This window comes from Stigmatopora nigra, chromosome 23, assembly GCF_051989575.1.
Source record: "Stigmatopora nigra isolate UIUO_SnigA chromosome 23, RoL_Snig_1.1, whole genome shotgun sequence".
In the NCBI taxonomy this organism is placed as follows: Eukaryota; Metazoa; Chordata; class Actinopteri; order Syngnathiformes; family Syngnathidae; genus Stigmatopora; species Stigmatopora nigra.
Window position 1 is genome coordinate 6970001 of NC_135530.1, and position 22091 is coordinate 6992091.

General features: G+C 36.4%; 1 protein-coding gene across 4 annotated transcripts in view; it reads left to right on the forward strand.

Moving 5' to 3' along the window:
* The window catches only part of cacna1c (calcium channel, voltage-dependent, L type, alpha 1C subunit), a 134411-nt gene that overhangs the window by 81478 nt on the left and 30842 nt on the right, over positions 1-22091 (forward strand). For 3 of the 4 annotated variants that reach the window (XM_077709892.1, XM_077709894.1, XM_077709893.1), the window contains exons 7-24: positions 722-921; positions 1150-1253; positions 5727-5814; positions 6863-6947; positions 10561-10651; positions 13045-13071; positions 13797-13957; positions 15190-15263; positions 15339-15490; positions 16299-16500; positions 16556-16676; positions 18187-18301; positions 18370-18484; positions 19194-19263; positions 19326-19458; positions 19531-19660; positions 20727-20786; positions 20852-20958. In XM_077709892.1, coding sequence (XP_077566018.1) covers positions 722-921; positions 1150-1253; positions 5727-5814; positions 6863-6947; positions 10561-10651; positions 13045-13071; positions 13797-13957; positions 15190-15263; positions 15339-15490; positions 16299-16500; positions 16556-16676; positions 18187-18301; positions 18370-18484; positions 19194-19263; positions 19326-19458; positions 19531-19660; positions 20727-20786; positions 20852-20958 — 2035 coding nt within the window. The remainder of the gene's footprint in view (positions 1-721; positions 922-1149; positions 1254-5726; positions 5815-6862; positions 6948-10560; positions 10652-13044; positions 13072-13796; positions 13958-15189; positions 15264-15338; positions 15491-16298; positions 16501-16555; positions 16677-18186; positions 18302-18369; positions 18485-19193; positions 19264-19325; positions 19459-19530; positions 19661-20726; positions 20787-20851; positions 20959-22091) is intronic. The other variant, XM_077709895.1, reaches the window with a different exon arrangement.

Below are 22091 nucleotides of genomic sequence, written 5' to 3' on the forward strand. Positions count from 1 at the left end.
ACCAGCTCTCAAAATTATATTCATGAAAGTTTAAGATCTAAATATCTACGGTTTTAAACAGTACTTAGATATTAAACAGTACTTATATATTATACAGTACTTAGATATTAAGCAGTACTTAGATATTAAACAGTACTTAAATATTAAACAGTACTTAGATATCAAACAGTACTTAGAAATTAAACAGTACTTAGATATGAAACAGTACTTAGATATTAAACAGTACTTAGATATTAAACAGTACTTAGATATTAAACAGTACTTAGATATCAAACAGTACTTAGATTTTAAACAGTACTTAGATATTAAACAGTACTTAGATATTAATCAGTACTTAGATACTAAACAGTCCTTAAATATTAAACAGTACTTAGATATTAAACAGTATTTAGATATTAAACTCTCTCTCATAAATAACATTTTGAGAGCTGGTTTCAACAGTAAACTCTCTCTCATAAATAACATTTTGAGAGCTGGTTTCAACAGTAAACTCTCTGTCACCATTTGCCCGGCGACCAAAAGACCAGCGACCAAACGTCCGGTGACAATTTTTACGGTACTGAATGTAACTGGGATTTCTCTGTTGACCACAACAGAATGTCAACTGTTGAATTTTTTGACTTCACAACAAAAACATCTGCATTACGGATCTTTTGTACAATCTTAGCGCGCCAAATCATCCACGGAGCCTGTTTGGGAAAATGCCTTTTTTTCTGTTCAGCCACGATAGCGGAGGAAAAGCCGGCTCCGTGCGCCCCAAACTCGGCATACGGGCGACACTGTCACACCAACGGGACGGAGTGCAGGATGAACTGGGAGGGTCCCAACGACGGCATCACCAACTTTGACAACTTCGCCTTCGCCATGTTGACCGTCTTCCAGTGCATCACCATGGAGGGCTGGACAGATGTGCTGTATTGGGTGAGCCGGCCACCGGGGGCGCTGTCCCTTTAGCCTTTTTACAAAAAAAAACAAAATCAGCCGATTGTCCACCTTGACACCCCCTTCTACCTGCATGATTTTTCTTCCATTTTGATCGGACAAAATGGTGGCCATAACACGCATGTAGTCACGCCCCTTTCCCATTTTCCCCCCCGCTCACCTTTCTGTGATAGCGATTAACCCCTTTTCTATCTGTTCGTCTCTCAGATGCAGGACGCTATGGGCTATGAGCTGCCGTGGGTCTATTTTGTCTCTCTCGTCATCTTCGGCTCCTTTTTCGTCCTCAATCTCGTTCTGGGGGTGTTGAGTGGGTAAGAGCTTCTGATTTGTTGTCTCGTGTGTGTGTGTATGCCTCGTGCAGCCAGACTCCCACCAGCAGACACCCGCTTTACAATTCCACTTAAAAATCTTGATACCGAGCGTTAAGTACATTAATGCAATTTTTACTTCAATTTTGCCCCAATGCTGACCCCCATTGCCCAGGGGTTGGCAAACTTTTCAGCCCGGGGGCCACGTTGACTTTAAAAATTTGACAGATGGTCCGGGTCAGCATAGGATACGATACATATAAAAAAGTGCATCCGTTAACAGTACATATGAAACAAAAACTGAAAAAAAGGACCAAAGGATTAACATACTCATCAGTCATCATTAAAGTATAAAGTACAAAGTAAATTAAAAAGTATAAAGTACAATGTAAAGTAAAAAGTATAAAGTATATAGTACAAAGTAAAAAGTATAAAGTGCAAAGTAAAGTAAAAATATTAAGTATATAGTACAAAGTAAAAAGTGCAAAGTAAAGTAAAAAGTATAAAGTACAAAGTAAAGTAAAAAGTATAAAGTACACATTAAAGTAAAACATATAAAGTACAAAGTAAAATAATAGTGTAAAGTACAAAGCAAAGTCAAAAGTATAAAGTAAAGTAAAAAGTATAAAGTACAAAGCAAAGTAAAAAGTATAAAGTACAAAGAAAAGTAAAAAGTATAAAGTACAAAGAAAAGTAAAAAGTATCAAGTACAAAGAAAATTATAAAGTACAAAGTACAAAGAAAAGTATAAAGTACAAAGTAAAGTATAACGTACAAAGTAAAGTATAAAGTACAAAGAAAAGTAAAAAGTATCAAGTACAAAGAAAATTATAAAGTACAAAGTACAAAGAAAAGTATAAAGTACAAAGTAAAGTATAAAGTACATAGTAAAGTATAAAGTACAAAGTAGAGTAAAAAGTACAAAGTGAAGTACAAAGTACAAAGTAAAATATAAAGTTCAAAGTAAAGTAACAAAGTATAAAGTACTAAGTAAAGTAAAAAAAAGAATAAAGTACTAAGTAAAGTAAAAAAAAGAATAAAGTACTAAGTAAAGTAAAAAAGTATAAAGTACTAAGTAAAGTAAAAAAGTATAAAGTACTAAGTAAAGTAAAAAAAATATAAAGTACTAAGTAAAGTAAAAAAAAGTATAAAGTACTAAGTAAAGTAAAAAAGTATAAAGTACTAAGTTAAGTAATAAGTATAAAGTACTAAGTAAAGTAAAAAAGTATAAAGTACTCAGTAAAGTAATAAGGAATGTATTAAGAAATATTAAAATGTCATTTAAAAATAGATAGAAAGACTGTAAAACACGAAAAACAAAAAGAGTGGACAGAGCTACTGCCACTGGCTTCCGCGTCACGGCGCCATCTTGGGGGGGAAAAAAACATTATTTGGACAACGTCGGCGGGCCCGATTAAAAAGCCAAACGTGTGGCCCGCGAGTCGTAGTTTGCCCATGTCTGCCCTAGCTCTAGTCCGTAGTTGTGATCGTAGTAGTTGTATTCATAGTAGTAGTAGAACTCAGTAGTTGTGATCGTAGTAGTTGTATTCATAGTAGTAGTAGTAGTAGAAGTCAGTAGTTGTGATCGTAGTAGTTATATTCATATTACTAGTAGAACTCAGTAGTTGTGATCGTAGTAGTTGTATTCATAGTAGTAGTAGTAGTAGAAGTCAGTAGTTGTGATTGTAGTAGTTGTATTCACTTGAGTAGTGCCAGGTTCAGGGGAGTCTTGCTGCACAATGTCTGCTCTTCTGGAGTCATAAGTTAAGTGGGCACTTAGCTGATTTGCGGATGAAGCTCCGACTTTTCCAGGAAGGCGACTGGCCGCAAACAAACGCGATCCAAGCGAAGCAAATGGCGGAGAATTTCTGCTCCGTTGAGCAGCTAATGTTTTTTTTTTTTTTTAACCATACGTCCTTTTCCCCCATTCCTCCATTTCTCCACCAGGTGAATGATGCCGTAGGGTACAAGTGGCCATGGGTGTATTTTGTCACCTTAATCATCATTGGATCCTTCTTTGTGCTTAACTTGGTTCTGGGGGTTTTGAGCGGGTAAGGCCAGGGTCCCAACTGGCTTTTGACTAACCTCTTCTTCTCACCCTTGGAACTCTTCTCTTTCTCCCTTTTTGGTTTTAATTTCGGTTAATTTAATGCTTCTTGTTGTTTTTTTCTAGTTTTCCAGTTTTCTTGCTTGTAGATACAGCTCGTATTCCATCTGCTCCACGTATGTTTCGGTCATTATCCTTGCGGAATCGCACTTTAGCATCTGTCGACTGCAAGCGGCGACGACAACTTCGGGGGTATACATTCCCCTGCGAGAATGCCACTTATCTGCTTTTGTGGAAAAACATGACATGGTCTTTGGACAGTCACGAAGCCTATGAAGTAAATAAGACGCCAAGGTGATGGTGCTCGGACAATTGGTCGCCGGTCTTTTGGTCTCCAGTCAAATGGTGACCGAGATTTTCCCCTTTAACCAGCTCTCTAAATGATATTCATGAGAGAGAGAGAGTTTAATATCTAAGCCAGGGGTGTCAAACTCCCTTTGGTCTGCGGGCCGAATACACATTAATTTGAGATCAAGTGGGCCGGACCAGTAAACTCATTGCAAAATTACATAGAACTAACAAAAAGCCCATTTTTTTCCTTTGTATTAGTCACTAATACTAATAATTAGTGCAAAGAATGAGTAAATTATCAAAATGTTTATTAACAGAAATTTCCTTTTACATTATGAACAATATATTATGAACAAGAGAATAACACAGGAACATAAATAAATGTCAATTCATTTTGTCTGCACGTACTAAAACACTGCGCCCCTAGCGGATAATACAAAAACTACAAATAAAAGAAAATTCTTATTTTTTTATACAATGCAGCTTTCTTCCCCGGTACTGTTTAATATCTAAGTACCGTATTTTCACAAATATAAGGCGCACTGCATTATAAGGCGCACCCTCAACGAATGACACATTTTATTCTTTTTCCATATATAAAGCACACTGGATTATAAGGCGCCCTGTCTATTTTGGAGAAAATTTAAGACTTAAGTGCGCTTTATAGTCGTGAAAATACGGTACTGTTGAAGACAGTAGATATTTAGATATTAAACTCTCTCTTATGAATATCATTTTGAGAGCTGGTTTCAACATTACTGAGATATTAAACAGTACTTAGATATTAAACAGTACTTAGATATTAAACAGTATTTAGACATTAAACAGTACTTAGATATTAAAAAGTACTTGGATATTAAACAGTACTTAGATATTAAACAGTGCTTAGATATTAACAGTAAACACCAGCGACCAAACCTCCGGTCACGCAAGGTGATAAACCCTTGGAGTCTCCAAGGGTGTACTGGGATCAAAATACTGCCAATGGCAGTAAATAATATCTTTTGGGGTAATGGAAATAATAATCTTTCCCAAAAAAGCTGTTGAAAGCCATTATACCAGGGATTCCCAACGTGTGGCCTACTAAGAGCCCATCGCAGAATTATCTTTTTTTTTCTCGCATATAAGCCTCCCTGTGTATTGTTTCATAATATATTAAAGATAACTGAAAATGAACCTAACAGTATTTAAGCGCATATAAGCCGTACCCTTAAAGTTGCCGTAAAATCATTAAATTTTTTTCGGATTCACAATTCATGGTTTTGATAGGCAGTACAAATGTAATAAGGGAAAATGTTGAGAAAAATCAACACCTGGTATTTCTGTGATACTGTATGAATCAAAAGCACATTATTAGGGTCATTATCATAAGGAATTAACTCATCCTGTAATGGTTGTTTTCTTATTGCAAAACAAAAAATAACCCCATTGCCCGAACACATTTCTCAAATACCAGCCCACTGCTAATATTTTCCACCATTTTGTCTAATTCCAAGCACTCTCGGTCAATCCTTCTCAGGTACATCCAATCAGAACCATGCACCAACATCACCAGAAAGGAAATAAGAAAAGTCTATTTGGCGCAAACAGCCCGGGGTGGCTTTAATGTGGGACTCTTTGTCCGACTCGTGACTAATGATTCCGTAAACACGCTACACGGCCTGACCTTTTACCAACTGCTTCATCTGCAGCGTGTTTGGGATACTAGAGAAGAGGGGGCGGTCTTTAGTCTGTGGCTAACCGGGGAATCGGGATACGTAGGCAAACACCAGCTTGGTGATTGGAGCTGACCTCTGACCCCCTTTGCCAAGGTGGAGAAACCTGGCCGGAAAACGGACCGTGTAATATCGTTTCGATGCTAAAAAAAAAAAAAAATACATGACGGGGATAGCCAGCCAGTGTAAATTGAAAAAGAAAATGGATCAAGCGCCAGTCCAATTTCCACACTAACACTCTTCAGCCCATTGACAGGCTGTCACCCCTCCTTGCACGTCATGAAAACAGCGATTCATTTGAACTAGACTTTCACCTGGGATTTGTTCCCCCCTGTCTTTCTTCTGGTTTTCCGTCCTTCATAGAGAGTTTTCCAAGGAGAGGGAAAAGGCCAAAGCCCGTGGAGACTTCCAGAAACTGCGAGAAAAACAGCAGCTGGAGGAAGATCTCAAGGTAGGTTGCTTTGTTTTGGGGGTTAGGGTTAGGGGGGTGTTAACCTCAGTCTTAGTTTACACAAGGTCCCCATTTTGTGGAGTTTTTTGTGTGTGGGTCATACCTGTCAACCTCTGCCGATAACTGCCCTTATAAATGATTATGATTCCCCGTACAAACCCCCCAAAAAACATACAAACATCGTACGACGCATGTTTACTAGCGGTAACTCGTTTCTTACTAGGTGGCTCCTCCATGCTTGCTTCCATGATATTTATTCCATGTATATCTACACATGCGCATGTCATCCTTTATCGATATTGCCGTACGCACCGCTAAAAAAATACATATGATTGAGGATAATAATACCGTGACAATAGTAACGATCGATGACAGAAGCGTTGTTGGCTACCAGCCTACGAGACTCAAAATATCTCCAATTTTTTTTATGGTTCATATTACTCCAGTAGTTGTCACTTTTGAACAAGAAATAAAAAATAAAATAAAAATCAAAGAAGAATTTAGTTTTATTTCAAAATCAAAGCTAATCGTTTCTGGCTATTCAGATCACGTTTAACTAGGTTTAGACAGCTGCCCCCTCGGTAAGATAGCTGATCCCAGATCAGGTATATGCAAGATACGTAGATTTTTCTGTAATTTCATTCGTAGATGTAAAAAAAAAATATTTTATTGCGTTTTATTTGTGTATCTTTTCTTTATTTTGAAATGAATGACGCATTGTCTTGTTTTATGCGAATATAAGCCGCACCCTCGATTCAGTCATCATTTTTTTCCCGACTAAAGCGTTTTTTTATGCCAGAAAATACGGTAATCAAGAGTACTGGCCCTAAATAGCAACTCTGGGTCTTGACAGGACAGTGTACGACGTACATGATTTGAAATGGTAAAAAACGTATAAAATACGTATAAAACGTACAAGTTAACAGGTATGGTGGCTCCAATTTTGTACCTAGGTCTACTATGTCTTTTGTGTCTGTCTTGCTACTGCAAATGAGGAAATTTCCCGAATACGGGATGAAATCTAATTGTAATATAATCTCCCATATAGGGCTACTTGGACTGGATCACTCAGGCTGAAGACATCGACCCCGAGAACGAAGAGGAGGGTCTGGATGACGATAAACCCAGAAATTGTAAGTCCTGGACTGGGTGCTTTTCTTGTGACAGTTTCCCGTCTTGTTCCTGTGCCCCGGCTCGGGTCTTTTGGGGCTTCTTCCAACAATAGCGATTAAACTAGTTCAGAGCAGCGCCGAGTAGAGGACCTGGATTTGAAAGGTTTTCAGCCTCGGGAGAGCTTGCCACGTGGATCGGGCCGGTGCCAAGCGGATCCCTGTCCGAGTTTCGTCCTCGACTGTTTTTTTCATTTTTATTTGAAGCAACTATGAAGCTGGGGAGGTGCCCAAGTGGTTAGCACATTGGCCCCACAGTTTTGGTTTCAAATCCAGGTCGATCCAACTGTGTGGAGTTTGCATGTTCTCCCCTTGGGATTGCATGAGTTTTCTTCAGGTACTCTGGTTTCCTCCCCCAACTGGGCCATACCTGTCAACCTCAGCCAATTGCTCCCCTTATTCATGATTGCAAATCCCCTTATTAAACGATTTAAAAAAGCGTACAAATGCAACTCACATAGGGTGCACTTAAAAGTCTAAAGTGAACGGCCAATTAATATGCACTAAATTCAAGATTCCGTAGAAGTCGCATTTTAGACATAGATAGATAGATAAATAGATAGGTAATAAGTAAGTTAATAAATAAATACATGAACATATATATAAAAATAAATAAGGGTGTGCTATATATATATATATATATATATATATATATATATATATATATATATATATATATACGTATATATACACATACATACTGATATATATATATATATATATATATATATATATATATATATATATATATATACACATACATACAGATATATATATATATATACATACACATACATACAGATATATATATATACATACACATACATACAGATATATGTATGTATATATATATATATATATATATATATATATATATATATATATATACATACATACATACATACATACATACATACATACATACATACATACATACACATACATACATTCATACACATACATACAGATATATATACATACATACACATACATACAGATATATATACATACACACAACATACAGATATATATATACATACACAAACATACAGATATATATATACATACACATACATACAGATATATATATATACATACACATACATACAGATATATATATTTATATATATGCATATATAGACCAAAAAAGATACAAAAAAGGTACTTTTTTAAAACGTTTTTTCCCTTAGAAAAGTTCTTATACTGCGTACACAATTTTAAATGATTAAAAAATGTCATAAATACGGGGCAAATTATTAAATTGACAGGTATGCATCTCCAAAACATGCATGCTCGGCTATCTGGTTGAAGGCTCTAAATTGTCTGACCCAAGCTATGATTGCTTATCTGTTGTCTCCTTGAGCCCTGCGATTAGCTGGCCAACCATTCATGGCCCGTATTTGGCTGAGATAGGCACCAGCACCCCCGGTAACTGTTGTGTGAATAGGCAGTATTAAAATGAAGGAATGAATGAAACTCTGAGGCATTTCGTTATATTCCTGGAGCGTGGCGGTTTGGGCTTTTTTTCTCAAACTGCCAGTGCCTTATTTTGCAAGAACGGCTAGCGTTAAGATTGGCACACGGCGTCTGACTCCAGAGGGGTTTTGCAATCAGCGTTTGGGGTGACAGCGAGGGGAACCGCCGCCGCTTCTCCCCGCCAGCAGCCAAAGACTGACAGAAGCAATAAAAACCAATGTATCACTTGATAACCGTCTCCACTCGCCATCTCCATCAATGCCTCCCTGCTTGAGCACCCCCCACCCTCTCACTATCACTCCAATGCCACTCAAGCGAGACTCTCCACATTCGTCGGTTATCTCGCTCAAGCACGTACAGCACATTTCAAACAAAGGACAGAACGATCCGTTTGTTTGTTCAAACCCAAGATGTGATGTACGGACGGCAACTTGCGTGTGCCGGCAATTTGCGGCTTTTAATATTGCGGAGAGCTGTGAATTAACACGAGGGGATTCGTGCAGGCTGTGAAAATCCCACTTATTAGTCGTTGTTTGGTATGTGTCCCCCAAGCGACCGCAGCAGTCAACAGCGCAAAGTATGTCAACATTGTAAGGTGTGATTACTTTTACACGTCATGCCAATGGGGAATACATTGTTAACAGTTTCTTGTCTAATACGAGGGGGTGATTGGTTTCCAGAGCCAAATATGGCTCTTTTGATGGGTGCAACATGACTTCAAGAGCCGTTTTAATTTGGTTCTGATGGGCGAATGAAGAATTCGCCCTCCTTGTGTGACCTCTTGGGGGTGTTCGGACGTTTGGTTGCTGGTCTTTTGGTCGCCGGTCTTTTGATCGCCGGTCAAATGGTGACAGAGTTTACTGTTGAAGCCAGCTCTCAAAATTATATTCATGAGAGAGAGAGTTTAATATCTAAATACTGTTTAATATCTAAGTATTGTTGAAAACTAAATAATTAGATATTAAACTCTCTCTCTCATGAATATAATTTTGAGAGCTGGTTTCAACAGTACTTAGATATGAAACAGTACTTAGATATTAAACAGGACTTAGATATTGATCAGTACTGATATATTAAACAGTACTTAGATATTAAACAGTACTTAGATATTAAACAGTACTTAGATATTAAACAGTACTTAGATATTTCCTCCTTTAGCAGTAGACTGCGGTACCCTCACTGCAGGAAGGAGCGCTTCCGCAGATCCTTCCTCCCATCAGCCGTCAGGCTCTTTAACTTAAAAAAGGCTGTGGGTTAGGACCTCCTGAATTCGGATACAGTATAGATGTGCTTCTATATATATGTATGTGTATTTATATATATATATATATCTCAGCAACACAGTTACCTATTTATATATTTATTCATGTATTTATTTATTAACTTACTATTAAGTACCTATTTGTGTATAATGCCTTTCCTATTCCAGCATCCTCACCCTCTTCCTATTGCAACAAAGAATTTTCTCGATTACGGGATGAATAAAGTTATCCAATCCAATCCAATATTAAACAGTACTTAGATATTAAACAATACTTAGATATTCAACAGTACTTAGATATTAAATTCTGTCTCATGAATATAATTTTGAGAGCTGGTTTCAACAGTACTTAGATATTAAACAGTACTTAGATATTAAACAGTACTTAGATATTAAACAGTACTTAGATATTAAACAGTACTTAGATATTCAATAGTACTTAGATATTAAACAGTACTGAGACATTCAACAGTACTTAGATATTAAACGGTACTTAAATATTCAACAGTACTTGGATATTAAACAGTACTTAGATATTCAACAGTACTTTGATATTCAACAGTACTTAGATATTAAACAGTACTTAGATATTAAATTCTGTCTCATAATATAAATTTGAGAGGTGGTTTCAACAGTAAACTCTGTCACCATATGACCGGCGACCAATAGACCGACTACCAAAAGACCAGCGACCAAACGTCCGGTCACGCCCCTTGGGCCATACGGGACCCCATACGTTTGACACCCCTGCTCGAACTCATTGGTTGCCATTGACGTTAATCTGAATGTCTTTGTAGGCAACGTCTTGACTAGATTGCCTGTGCATTCCATTTCTTTTAGTGAGCATGCCGGCCAGCGAGAACGAATCAGTCAACACGGACAACGCGCCCGGGGGCGATGTGGAAGGCGAAACCTGCTGTACCCGACTAGCGTGAGTAATACACCACTTCCATTAACCGAACCAAGTCCCCCCTTTAATTATCGGAGCCGGCGAACAGTGGCGTTCGTCTCACAGGGACTTTTTCAGACAACTTTTCCTCATTCCGGGAATCAATTGTCTCATCTGTTCATTCTCGTCCGGCTCCGATCGGCCATCTTTGGTTGTTCGAGCGCGCCTGCCAAGTTTCAAACGCACGTTTTCTTTCTGCGACCCCCAGCCCAACGAATGGACAGCGGACGCTGTTTTTTTTTTTTTACTAATTCTACTCTCGCCGACCATCTGTTACTTTGTCTTTGTTTGGCTTGTTTCTGGGTTGTACGTCTGAGCCAAAATCAAACCATGTCATGAACGTTGCCAGAAAACCCAGCCCATGGCATTTTTTTCTATTTTATAGTGTTTTTCAACTCGAAAACAAATGTTGTGAACCTGAATCGAGAGACTATTGGGAATAAGGACCCTCGTTTACTACATTTAAAAAAGACTGCCGCACTATTATGGAGATAAGGCCTTCTCGTCGCTATGGAGACAGACCTTGGGTCAACTCCAACTCCCGGTATCTCTTAATCGAGGCGAATGCCAAGAGAAAAGGGATTTGTACCAGCCGATACTTTGGAGATAGACCAAGTTATTTGCTTTAAATGCGATAGTTATGTTCTTTTTTCTGTCTTAAGATAGAAGTGAACATTGGTTTACTGTATTTTCTCGTATATTAGCCACCGCGAGTATAAGCCGTACCCTTAAAATTGCCTTCAAATCATTTCATTTTACGATTTCTTTCGTTTCAGACGCAATTTTCACCTCCAAATTCATGGTTTTAATGGTACAAATGTGTTACTTTGAAGGGATAATTATAAGAAAAATCATCGCACGTGGTTTTTCTGAGATCAAAAGCACATTATTAGGTTCAATATCATAAGGAATTAATTTATCCAGTAATAGTTGTTTTCTTACTGCAAAACAGAAAATAACCAACAAATAGTAAATGTTAATTTCCCGACATCTGCTGGTGAAAAGTAGTATAGCAACACTGTAAGTCTAGTGTGCTTATAAGCCGTACCCTTGATTCAGTCATCATTTTTTTAAAATGGCTTTAAAATCGTTGAATTTTAACATTTCTTGCGTATAAGCCGCCCCATGATTCACAATTTTCACATCCATATTCATAGTTTGAATAGGGAAAGCAATGGTGTTATTTTGAAGGCAAAATCTTAAGAAAAATCATCACATATGGTATTTTTTGAGATACTTTATGGATCAAAAGGATCGTCTGCTAAATTGCACATTCCTAAAGAGTGTTGGGTTTGACTAAAATAGACGTTGAGCAGGGAAACTGGCAATGAAAGGAATTGGAGTTCTGTCCCCGAATTTCTTTGTCTCAGTCCTCTGTTCATGTTGATGTTGCAGTGGCAAACAATCCAATCCTGATTGACCTCACTGACAGGAATTCATTACATTTCAAATATTTTCAAGAAAACATTTGCTTAGTTTTTTTTGATTGACTGTTTGCCACATTCTCAATGTCCTCACGGGGTGATTTGAAGAGCTCTATCAAGCGCTACTGAAGATGCGTGACCGGACATTTGGTCCCCGGACGTTTGGTCGCCGGATGTTTGGTCGCCGGATGTTTGGTCGCCGGATGTTTGGTTGCCTGGACGTTTGGTCGCCTGGACGTTTGGTTGCCCGGACATTTGTTCGCCCAGACTTTTGGTCGCCCGGACGTTTGGTCGCCTAGGTAAATGTAATTGTGAGAGCTGGTTTCAACAGGACTTAGATATTGAACAGTACTTAGATCTTAAACAGTACTTAGGTATTAAACAGTACTTAGATATTGAACTCTCTCTCTTAGATATTAAACTCTCTCTTAGATATTGAACTCTCTCTCTTAGATATTAAACTCTCTCTTAGATATTAAACTCTCTCTCTTAGATATTAAACTCTCTCTCTCTTAGATATTAAACTCTCTCTCTCTTAGATATTAAACTTTCTCTCTTTCTTAGATATTAAACTCTCTCTCTTAGATATTAAAATCTCTCTCTCTTAGATATTAAACTCTCTCTGTCTCTCTTAGATATTAAACTCTCTCTCTCTTAGATATTAAACTCTCTCTGTCTCTCTTAGATATTAAACTCTCTCTGTCTCTCTTAGATATTAAACTCTCTCTCATGAATATAATTTTGAGAGCTAATTTCAACAGTAAACTCTCTGTCATGTTGTCAAACGTCCGGCTACCAAACGTCTGGCGACCAAATGTCCGGCGAACAAACGTCCGAGTACCTTGTAAATGCTTCCGGCCAAAACGTCTCAAATCACCCTTCATGTTACGTCTGTATCCATGTGTGTGTGTGTGTTTGTGTGTATAATCCATTCTGTTCTCTGTCTTCCAGAAATAGGATCTCCAAATCCAAGTTCAGGTTAGTACATGTTGTCCGCCAGCGTCTCCGTTCCCTTCACCTGCTCCGGACTTTGTGCGCTCACTCAATGTGTGTGTGTGTGTGTGTGTGTATCTGTGTGTATTTGATCAATCGAGTTGTTTGAAAAAGGACTTTTTAGCAACCGTGCAAACGCATGTCGGCTTTTGTTGTCTCGTGGAATCGTACGACATCCCTTGTTCACAAACGGAGGAAAGAATTTTTTTCTTTGGTTTTTCGTGTTGGATCAATAAGATGGCGTCAGAGCCAGAGGAAGAAGGTCAAACGCAAAAAAAATGGATGGAAAGAAAGAAAATACTGTATTTTCACGACTATAAGGCGCACTTAAAAGTCTGAAATTTTCTCCAAAATAGACAGTGCGGCTCATAATCCAGTGTGCTTTATATATCGAAACGAAAAATGTGTCATTCATTGACGGTGCGCCTTACAATGCTGTGCACCTTATAGTCGTGAAAATACAATAGTAATACTATACGGTATTTGCCAGGTTTTTGAAGTTTTAGGACGTTACATAGACAAAAGTATTAAGTCAGAGTTTATTGACGAATGATTGCCGCTACATAAATTGGACGTGTAGTCCAGTTTAATGTGTTTTTGTTGTTGTTTTTTTAAAAATCCACAGTACAATGATTTGTCCAATGGGGCTTCTGGTCACCCCGATTGACTCTTTGTGTATTTTCTCCTTGGTTTTCTCCTGTCGTCTTCAGTCGCTATTCTCGAAGGTGGAACCGGCTGTGCCGGCGCAAGTGTCGCGCGGCAGTCAAATCGCAGGTTTTCTATTGGCTGGTCATCTTCTTGGTTTTCCTCAACACGCTGACCATCGCCTCGGAATACCACCAGCAACCTCAGTGGTTAACGGACATACAGGGTATTTAAGATTTCAAATTTTCCGGGGCTAATTTATTACAGATACTTTGTCTCCTTGTATGCTTTTCCCATATTTTGAACTTTATACGTAAATTCTCTCATTCGTTCCAAGGTCCTCACACAACTACCAACTAAACCCTTTAAAATTGGTCAAAAGTGTCCGAAATTTGAATGAAAGATGTGGGGAAACACACTAAAATGAGAGAAAATTACACGGAAATGTTCTATTAATGTCTTTAAATAGATAAAGCATATGAAAATGTGCCTTCCCCGGCCGTTATAGATGTAATACCCGTGTTTATCCGCCAGACGGCGACAAGAACTCATTCTACTAGGGCCGAAAGCCGTCCACTTTGTATTACATTTTAGACTTTTACGTGTGTGTGTTTGTGTGTGTGTGTGTGTGTGTGGGTGTGAAAATTTGTCCGACATTGCATTTGTAGTTATTAATCGCTTAATGGGGGGAATTCAAAGTAAAACAACAGTAAACAAAATGCATGTACTTTTTGGGGGATTTTGTGACTTGGATTTTTTTCGTATCTCGAGCAACTCATTTGCATATGAAAAAAAATTGTAACCTGAAACGTTCATACCAAGAGGCATTCATAAGTAGAGGTAAAACTGGATGTGTTCGTTACATCTGTACAATTTTTTATCGCTTAATTAGGGGACTTGCAATCATCAATGAGGGGAAAAAATGGCCGTTGTTGACAGCATACTGTCAACCTCTGCCAATAACTGCCCTTATAAAGGATTATGATTCCCCATACAAACCCCCCAAAAACCGTACAAACACCGTACGACGCATGTTTACTCGCGGTAACTCGTTTCTTACTAGGTGGCTCCTCCATGCTTGCTCCCATGATATTTACTCTATGTATATCTATGCATGCGATCTTTATCGATATTGCCGTACGCACCGCTAAAAAATACGTACGATTGAGGATAATTTTTGCTGGTATACCGTGACAATAGTAACGATCGATGACAGTAGCGTCGTTGGCCACCAGCCTACGAGACTTATCTGGATTTTAGCCAAAACGGTCTTGATGAGATCGGTTTTCATAAATATTGGCGATTTAAAAAAAAATCACCGTACAAAAGTCTGTGTACGGCGTACATGATTTGAAATGGTAAAAAAACGTATAAAATATGTGTAAAACGTACAAGTTGAAAAGTATGTGACAGACATGCACTGACCTTATTATTTTTATTTCTTTGCCTGTGTTGCAGATATAGCCAACAAGGTGTTACTAGCACTCTTCACTGGTGAAATGTTGCTGAAGATGTACAGTCTGGGCCTTCAGGTGCAAGCGCAAGAGAATACGTGGAGTTAAAATGTTATAAAACCTGGCAAAAATGATGTCTTTTCCTTTCCACAGGCCTACTTTGTGTCGCTTTTCAACCGCTTTGACAGCTTTGTCGTGTGCGGCGGGATCCTGGAGACCATTCTGGTGGAAACCAAGATCATGTCGCCACTGGGCATCTCTGTGCTGCGTTGCGTACGCTTGCTGCGGATCTTCAAGATAACCAGGTCGGTCAGAATTGCCCTTTTCAAATAGCATTCCACTTGAAGGTGCTCGGACGTTTGGTCGCCGGTCTTTTGGTCCCTTTTGGTCGCCGGTCGCCGGTCTTTTGGTCGCCGGTCAAATGGTGACAGAGAGTTTACTGTTGAGCCCAGCTCTCAAAATGTTATTCATGAGAGATAGTTTAATATCTAAGAGAGAGCGTTTAATATTTAAAGTACTGTTTAATATCTAAGTACTGTTGGAACCAGCTCTCAAAATTATATTCATGAGATAGAGTTTAATATCTAAGTACTGTTTAATATCTATTTAATGTTTAATATCTAAGTAATGTTTAATATCTAAGTACTGTTTAAGATCTAAGTACTGTTGAAACCAGCTCTCAAAATTATATTCATGAGAGTTTAATATCTAAGTACTGTCTAATATCTATTTAATGTTTAATATCTAAGTAATGTTTAATATCTAAGTAATGTTTAATATCTAAGTAATGTTTAATATCTAAGTACTGTTTGATATCTAAGTACTGTTGAAACCAGCTCTCAAAATTATATTCATGAGAGTTTAATATCTAAGTACTGTTTAATATCTAAGTACTGTTGAAAACAGCTCTCAAAATTATATTCATGAGAGAGAGTTTAATATCTAAGTACTGTTTAATATCTAAGTACTGTTTAATATCTAAGTACATTTGACCGGCGACCAAAAAGGACCAAAAGACCGGCGACCAAAAGACCGGTGACCAAGCGTCCGGTCACGCACTTGAAAAGCGTGACTGACTGAAGATTCCCGCGCACCGTGTCGTGTCGTGTCCAGATACTGGAACTCGCTCTCCAACCTGGTGGCCTCCTTGCTGAACTCAGTCCGCTCCATCGCCTCCTTGCTGCTCCTGCTCTTCCTCTTCATCATCATCTTCTCCCTGCTGGGCATGCAGCTCTTTGGCGGCAAGTTCAATTTTGAGGAAACCCGGCGGAGCACTTTTGACAATTTCCCCCAGTCGCTCTTGACCGTCTTCCAGGTAAGTCAGCTTTTTCCCCCTCGGTGAAAAGGTCTCAAAAGTGCCGATTGGTCAGATCTTAACTGGAGAAGACTGGAATTCCGTGATGTACGATGGAATCATGGCATACGGTGGCCCCTCTTTCCCTGGCATGCTGGTCTGCATCTACTTCATCATCCTCTTCATCTGCGGAAATTGTATCCTGGCAGCAAAATATGGAAAAAGGCTGAATTCCTCGTGGGGAAATCGTCTTGACCAATTGGAATTCTGGAAACTGGAATTCTCCTTCATTTTTCAAAACTCCGTTGTTTTTGTGCTGGCGCACTCTCAAATTTCGCTGGGGGTCCTACAGGCAAGTGAAAGGCCTATCTAATGGTCCACATCAGGGGAAGTCAATACGTCGATCGCGAGCTACCAGTCGATGGCTAAGGTACTAGTCATACCTTGAGATACGAGCGTAATGCGTTCCGGCAGTGAGCTCGTATGTCAATTGACTCGTAGCTCAAATCAATGTCTCCCATACAAATGAACGAAATATTAATTAATTAGTTCCCACCCTCTTAAAAGAATGTATGTATATATATATATATATATATATATATATATATATATATATATATATATATATATATATATATATATATATATATATATATATATATATATATATATATATATATATATATATATATATATATATATATATATATATATATATATATATAGATATATATATATATAGATATATATATATATAGATATATATATATATATATATATAGATATATATATATATATATATATATATAGATATATATATATATATATAGATAGATATATACATATATATATATAGATATATATATAGATATATATATATATAGATATATATATATATATATATATATATATATATATATATATATATATATATATATATATATGTATATGTATATGTATATATATATATATATATATATATATATATATATATATGTATATTATATATATATATATATATATATATATATATATGTATATATATATATATATGTATATTATATATATATATATATATATATATATATATATATATATGTATATATATATATATATATGTATATTATATATATATATATATATATATATATATATATGTATATATATATATATATGTATATTATATATATATATATATATATATATATATATATATATATATATATAAATGTGTATATGTTTATATATATGTATATATGTGTATATGTTTCTATATATGTATATATGTGTATATGTTTCTATATATGTATATATATGTGTATATGTGTATATGTTTATATATACTTGTATATATGTGTATATGTTTATATATACTTGTATATATGTGTATATGTTTATATATATGTGTATATGTTTATATATATGTATATATGTGTATACAGGTGTATACATGTGTGTACATATTTTGGACCTGAGCTGGGAAACTACACCATCGCGAGTCCAAGCATGATTGCTACCTGCCAATACTACTTTGCTGCATATATCATCAGCACTATATAACTGCTGAGCTTTGTCAGGGGAAAAAATGGTAGATGGTGCAACGTTGGGACCTTGAAAAGTAGATCTTTAAGCAAAAAAATTGAGCTGGTCCAGATGAATGGATGACGTGAGGGATCGGCAACATCCTTAACACCGTCCCGCGACCAGATATCCTACTGAACGTCTTCTTGGCCATTGCCGTGGACAACCTGGCCGATGCTGAGAGCCTGACTTCTGCACAGAAGGAGGAGGAGGAGGAGAAGGAGAGGAAGAAGCTAGCTAGGTATGGCACAACATTTGAAAAAGGAGAAGTTCTCAGAAATCCTTCATTTTTTTAAATTTTTTGAACAGGCTGATCACTCCTGACAAGCGGCCAAACAATGAGAAGCCACCACTGGAGGAGAAGAGGGAGAAGATTGAGCTCAAGTCCATCAATTCTGACGGAGAGACCCACACGGCCACGAAGGTACGCAAAACAGACAAATTAACAAAACGCTCCATTTTCCTCACTTACCTTTTTTACTCGCATAAGCCGCTTTTGTTGGGCAAAAAAATGATGACTGAATCAAAGCTTATGTGTGCATAAAAACACAAAAAAATGGCAATCTGATGGCGTCATGGCGCAAGTGAATGCGGTGGATACTTTCATTTATTTCAAAATAGAGAAAAGATAAACAGATAAAACGCTAAATAAAATGTATTTTGACGTCTATGATTTTTTTTTGCCAGACGCGAGTAGCCTTGATTTTGAAATAAAACAAAATTCCTTGTTGATTTTTTTCGTTTTATTTCTTGCTCGAAAGTGACAACTATTGGAGTAATATGAACCATTGAAAGAATTGATATATTTTGTCATCAGAATCAATATGGCTGCGACTTTTAAGAAGATTGTAGTTTCTGTAATTAGAAGACATCAGGTTTTCATCAAAATAATATTTTTTCCTTTTTTTAAATTGAATAATTTGATATTTTATATCTATAAAAAGCTTTAGATTCATAAAGTATCTCAGAAATCAGTGGCGGTCCGTGAATTTCCTAGTGACGCCTTCAGCTATCGGAATCAATCTAACCCTCAAGAACTATTTTGTAAAATTCAAAAATTTTAAGACAGCTTTCAGGGTGCGACTTATATGTGTGATGGCTTATATGCAAATAAATACTTTAACCTTGTTCAGATCAACATGGACGATTACTGCGGTGACGAAAGCGAAGAGAAGAATCCTTATCCTGCCAACGATTACTTGGGTAAGTCACGCTCCTGACATTCTGCGAAAAAGTTCCACTTTTTGAGACTCCTCCCCCACTAGGCGACGAAGACGACGAGGAGCCCGACGTGCCGGTGGGCCCCAGGCCGCGACCGCTCTCGGACGTCCAGCTCAAGGAGAAGGCAGTCCCCATGCCCAAAGCCCGGGCATTCTTCATCTTCAGCCACACCAACAAGTAATGCCATCTTCCGGCTTCTTTGTTCGTGCTCAACCAATCGAAACGCGTCATTTTATTTATTTTTTTCAGATTCAGGGTCCTGTGCCATAAAATCGTCAACCACAACATCTTCACCAACCTCATCCTCTTCTTCATACTGCTGAGCAGTATTAGTCTGGCAGCTGAGGATCCGGTCAAGAATGACTCCTTCAGAAATGAGGTTCTTTTAATGGCGGCGGTCCATCATCCGTCATCTTTACCTTTTGGATCTTTGACCAGAGGGTGTCAAATGTGTGGCCAGGGTGGTCCGATCGGTGCTCGGACGTGTGGTCGCCGGTCTTTTGGTCGACTGTCAAATGATGGAGGGAGAGTTTAATATATATATATGTACTGTTTAATATCTAAGTACTGTTTAATATCTTAGTACTGTTTAATGTCTAAGTTCTGTTTAATATCTAAGTACTGTTTAATAACTAAGTACTGTTTAATATCTAAGTACTGTTGAAACCAGCTCTCAAAATTATATTCATGAGGGAGAGTTTAATATCTAAGTACTGTTTAATATCTAAGTACTGTTTAACATCTAAGTACTGTTTAATGTCTAAGTACTGTTTAATATCTAAGTATTGTTTAATATCTAAGTACTGTTTAATATCTAAGTACTGTTGAAACCTGCTCTCAAAATTATATTCGTTAGGGAGAGTTTAATATCTAAGTACTGTTTAATCTCTAAGTACTGTTTAACATCTAAGTACTGTTTAATATCTAAGTACTGTTTAATATCTAAGTACTGTTTAATAACTAAGTACTGTTTAATAACTAAGTACTGTTTAATATCTAAGTACTGTTGAAACCAGCTCTCAAAATTATATTCATTAGAGAGAGTTTAATATCTAAGTACTGTTTAATATCTAAGTACTGTTTAACATCTAAGTACTGTTTAACATCCAAGTACTGTTTAATATCTAAGTACTGTTGAAACCAGCTCTCAAAATTATATTCATGAGAGAGAGTTTAATATTTAAGAGAGAGAATTTAATATCTAAGAGAGAGAGTTTAATATCTAAGTACTGTTTAATATCCAAGTACATTTGACCGGCGACCAAACGTCCGATCACACTCTCAGTGCCATTGACAGCACTAGATGCACCCTCCCCCCCTCAGGGAAAATGGATTGGACATCTAGGGCTGGCTTTTTAGGCCCAAAATAAACTGGTCTAGCCCACGTGATATTTTGAGATTTAATGCAGTCCTTTTGGGTTTGACACTCTGGGCTCTCCTGGCAGATCCTGGGCTACGCCGACCACGTCTTCACGGGGCTGTTCACCATCGAGATCATCCTCAAGGTACGTGAAGTGGGCGTCGCTTATGACTTCCCATGTCGTCAACGGCCTCTGGTCCACGACAACAGATGACGGCCTATGGAGCCTTCCTCCACAAAGGCTCCTTCTGCAGGAACTACTTCAACATTCTCGATCTGGTGGTGGTCAGCGTCTCGCTCATCTCATCTGGGATCCAGTAAGTCCAAAATTCCATCACGTGGCCTTTGTTTTTTTGCTCTCAAATGGATGGGCTAACACTTTGGCCAATTATCCCCCCCCCCTCACTGAATTGACGTCACCGAATGTCCGCCGCCTCTTTGCCTTCACGGGTCGTTTAGTCGCCCAGCGGTGTCACAAATCAACTTGTCAACTCGCTAAGTAGGCAAATTATTAAGTTCATCAATAATTATACTTTAATATAATTCTAAAACAATACAGGGGGACATCTGATTTATATATATATATATATATATATATATATATATATATATATATATATATATATATATATATATATATATATATATATATATATATGTATATATATATATATATATATATATATATATATATATATATATATATATATATTATATTGTGTATTATATTGTGACCCAGCGGTGTCACAAATCAACTTGTCAACTCGCTAAGTAGGCAAATTATTAAGTTCATCAATAATTATACTTTAATATAATTCTAAAACAATACAGGGGGACATCTGATTTATATATATATATATATATATATATATATATATATATATATATATATATATATATATATATATATATATATATATATATATATATATATATATATATATATATATATATATATATATATATATATATATATATATATATATATATATATATATATATATATATATATATATATATATATATATATATATATATATATATATATATATATATATATATATATATATATATATATATATATATATATATATATATATATATATATATATATATGTATATGTATATGTATATGTATATGTATGTATGTATATGTATGTATATGTATGTATATGTATGTATATGTATGTATATGTATGTATATGTATATATGTGTATATATGTGTGTATATATATATATATATATATATATATATATATATATATATATATATATATATATATATATATATATATATATATATATATATATATATATATATATATATATATATATATATATATATATACATATACATATATATATACATATACATATATATACATATACATATATATACATATACATATATATACATATACATATACATATACATACATGTACATACAT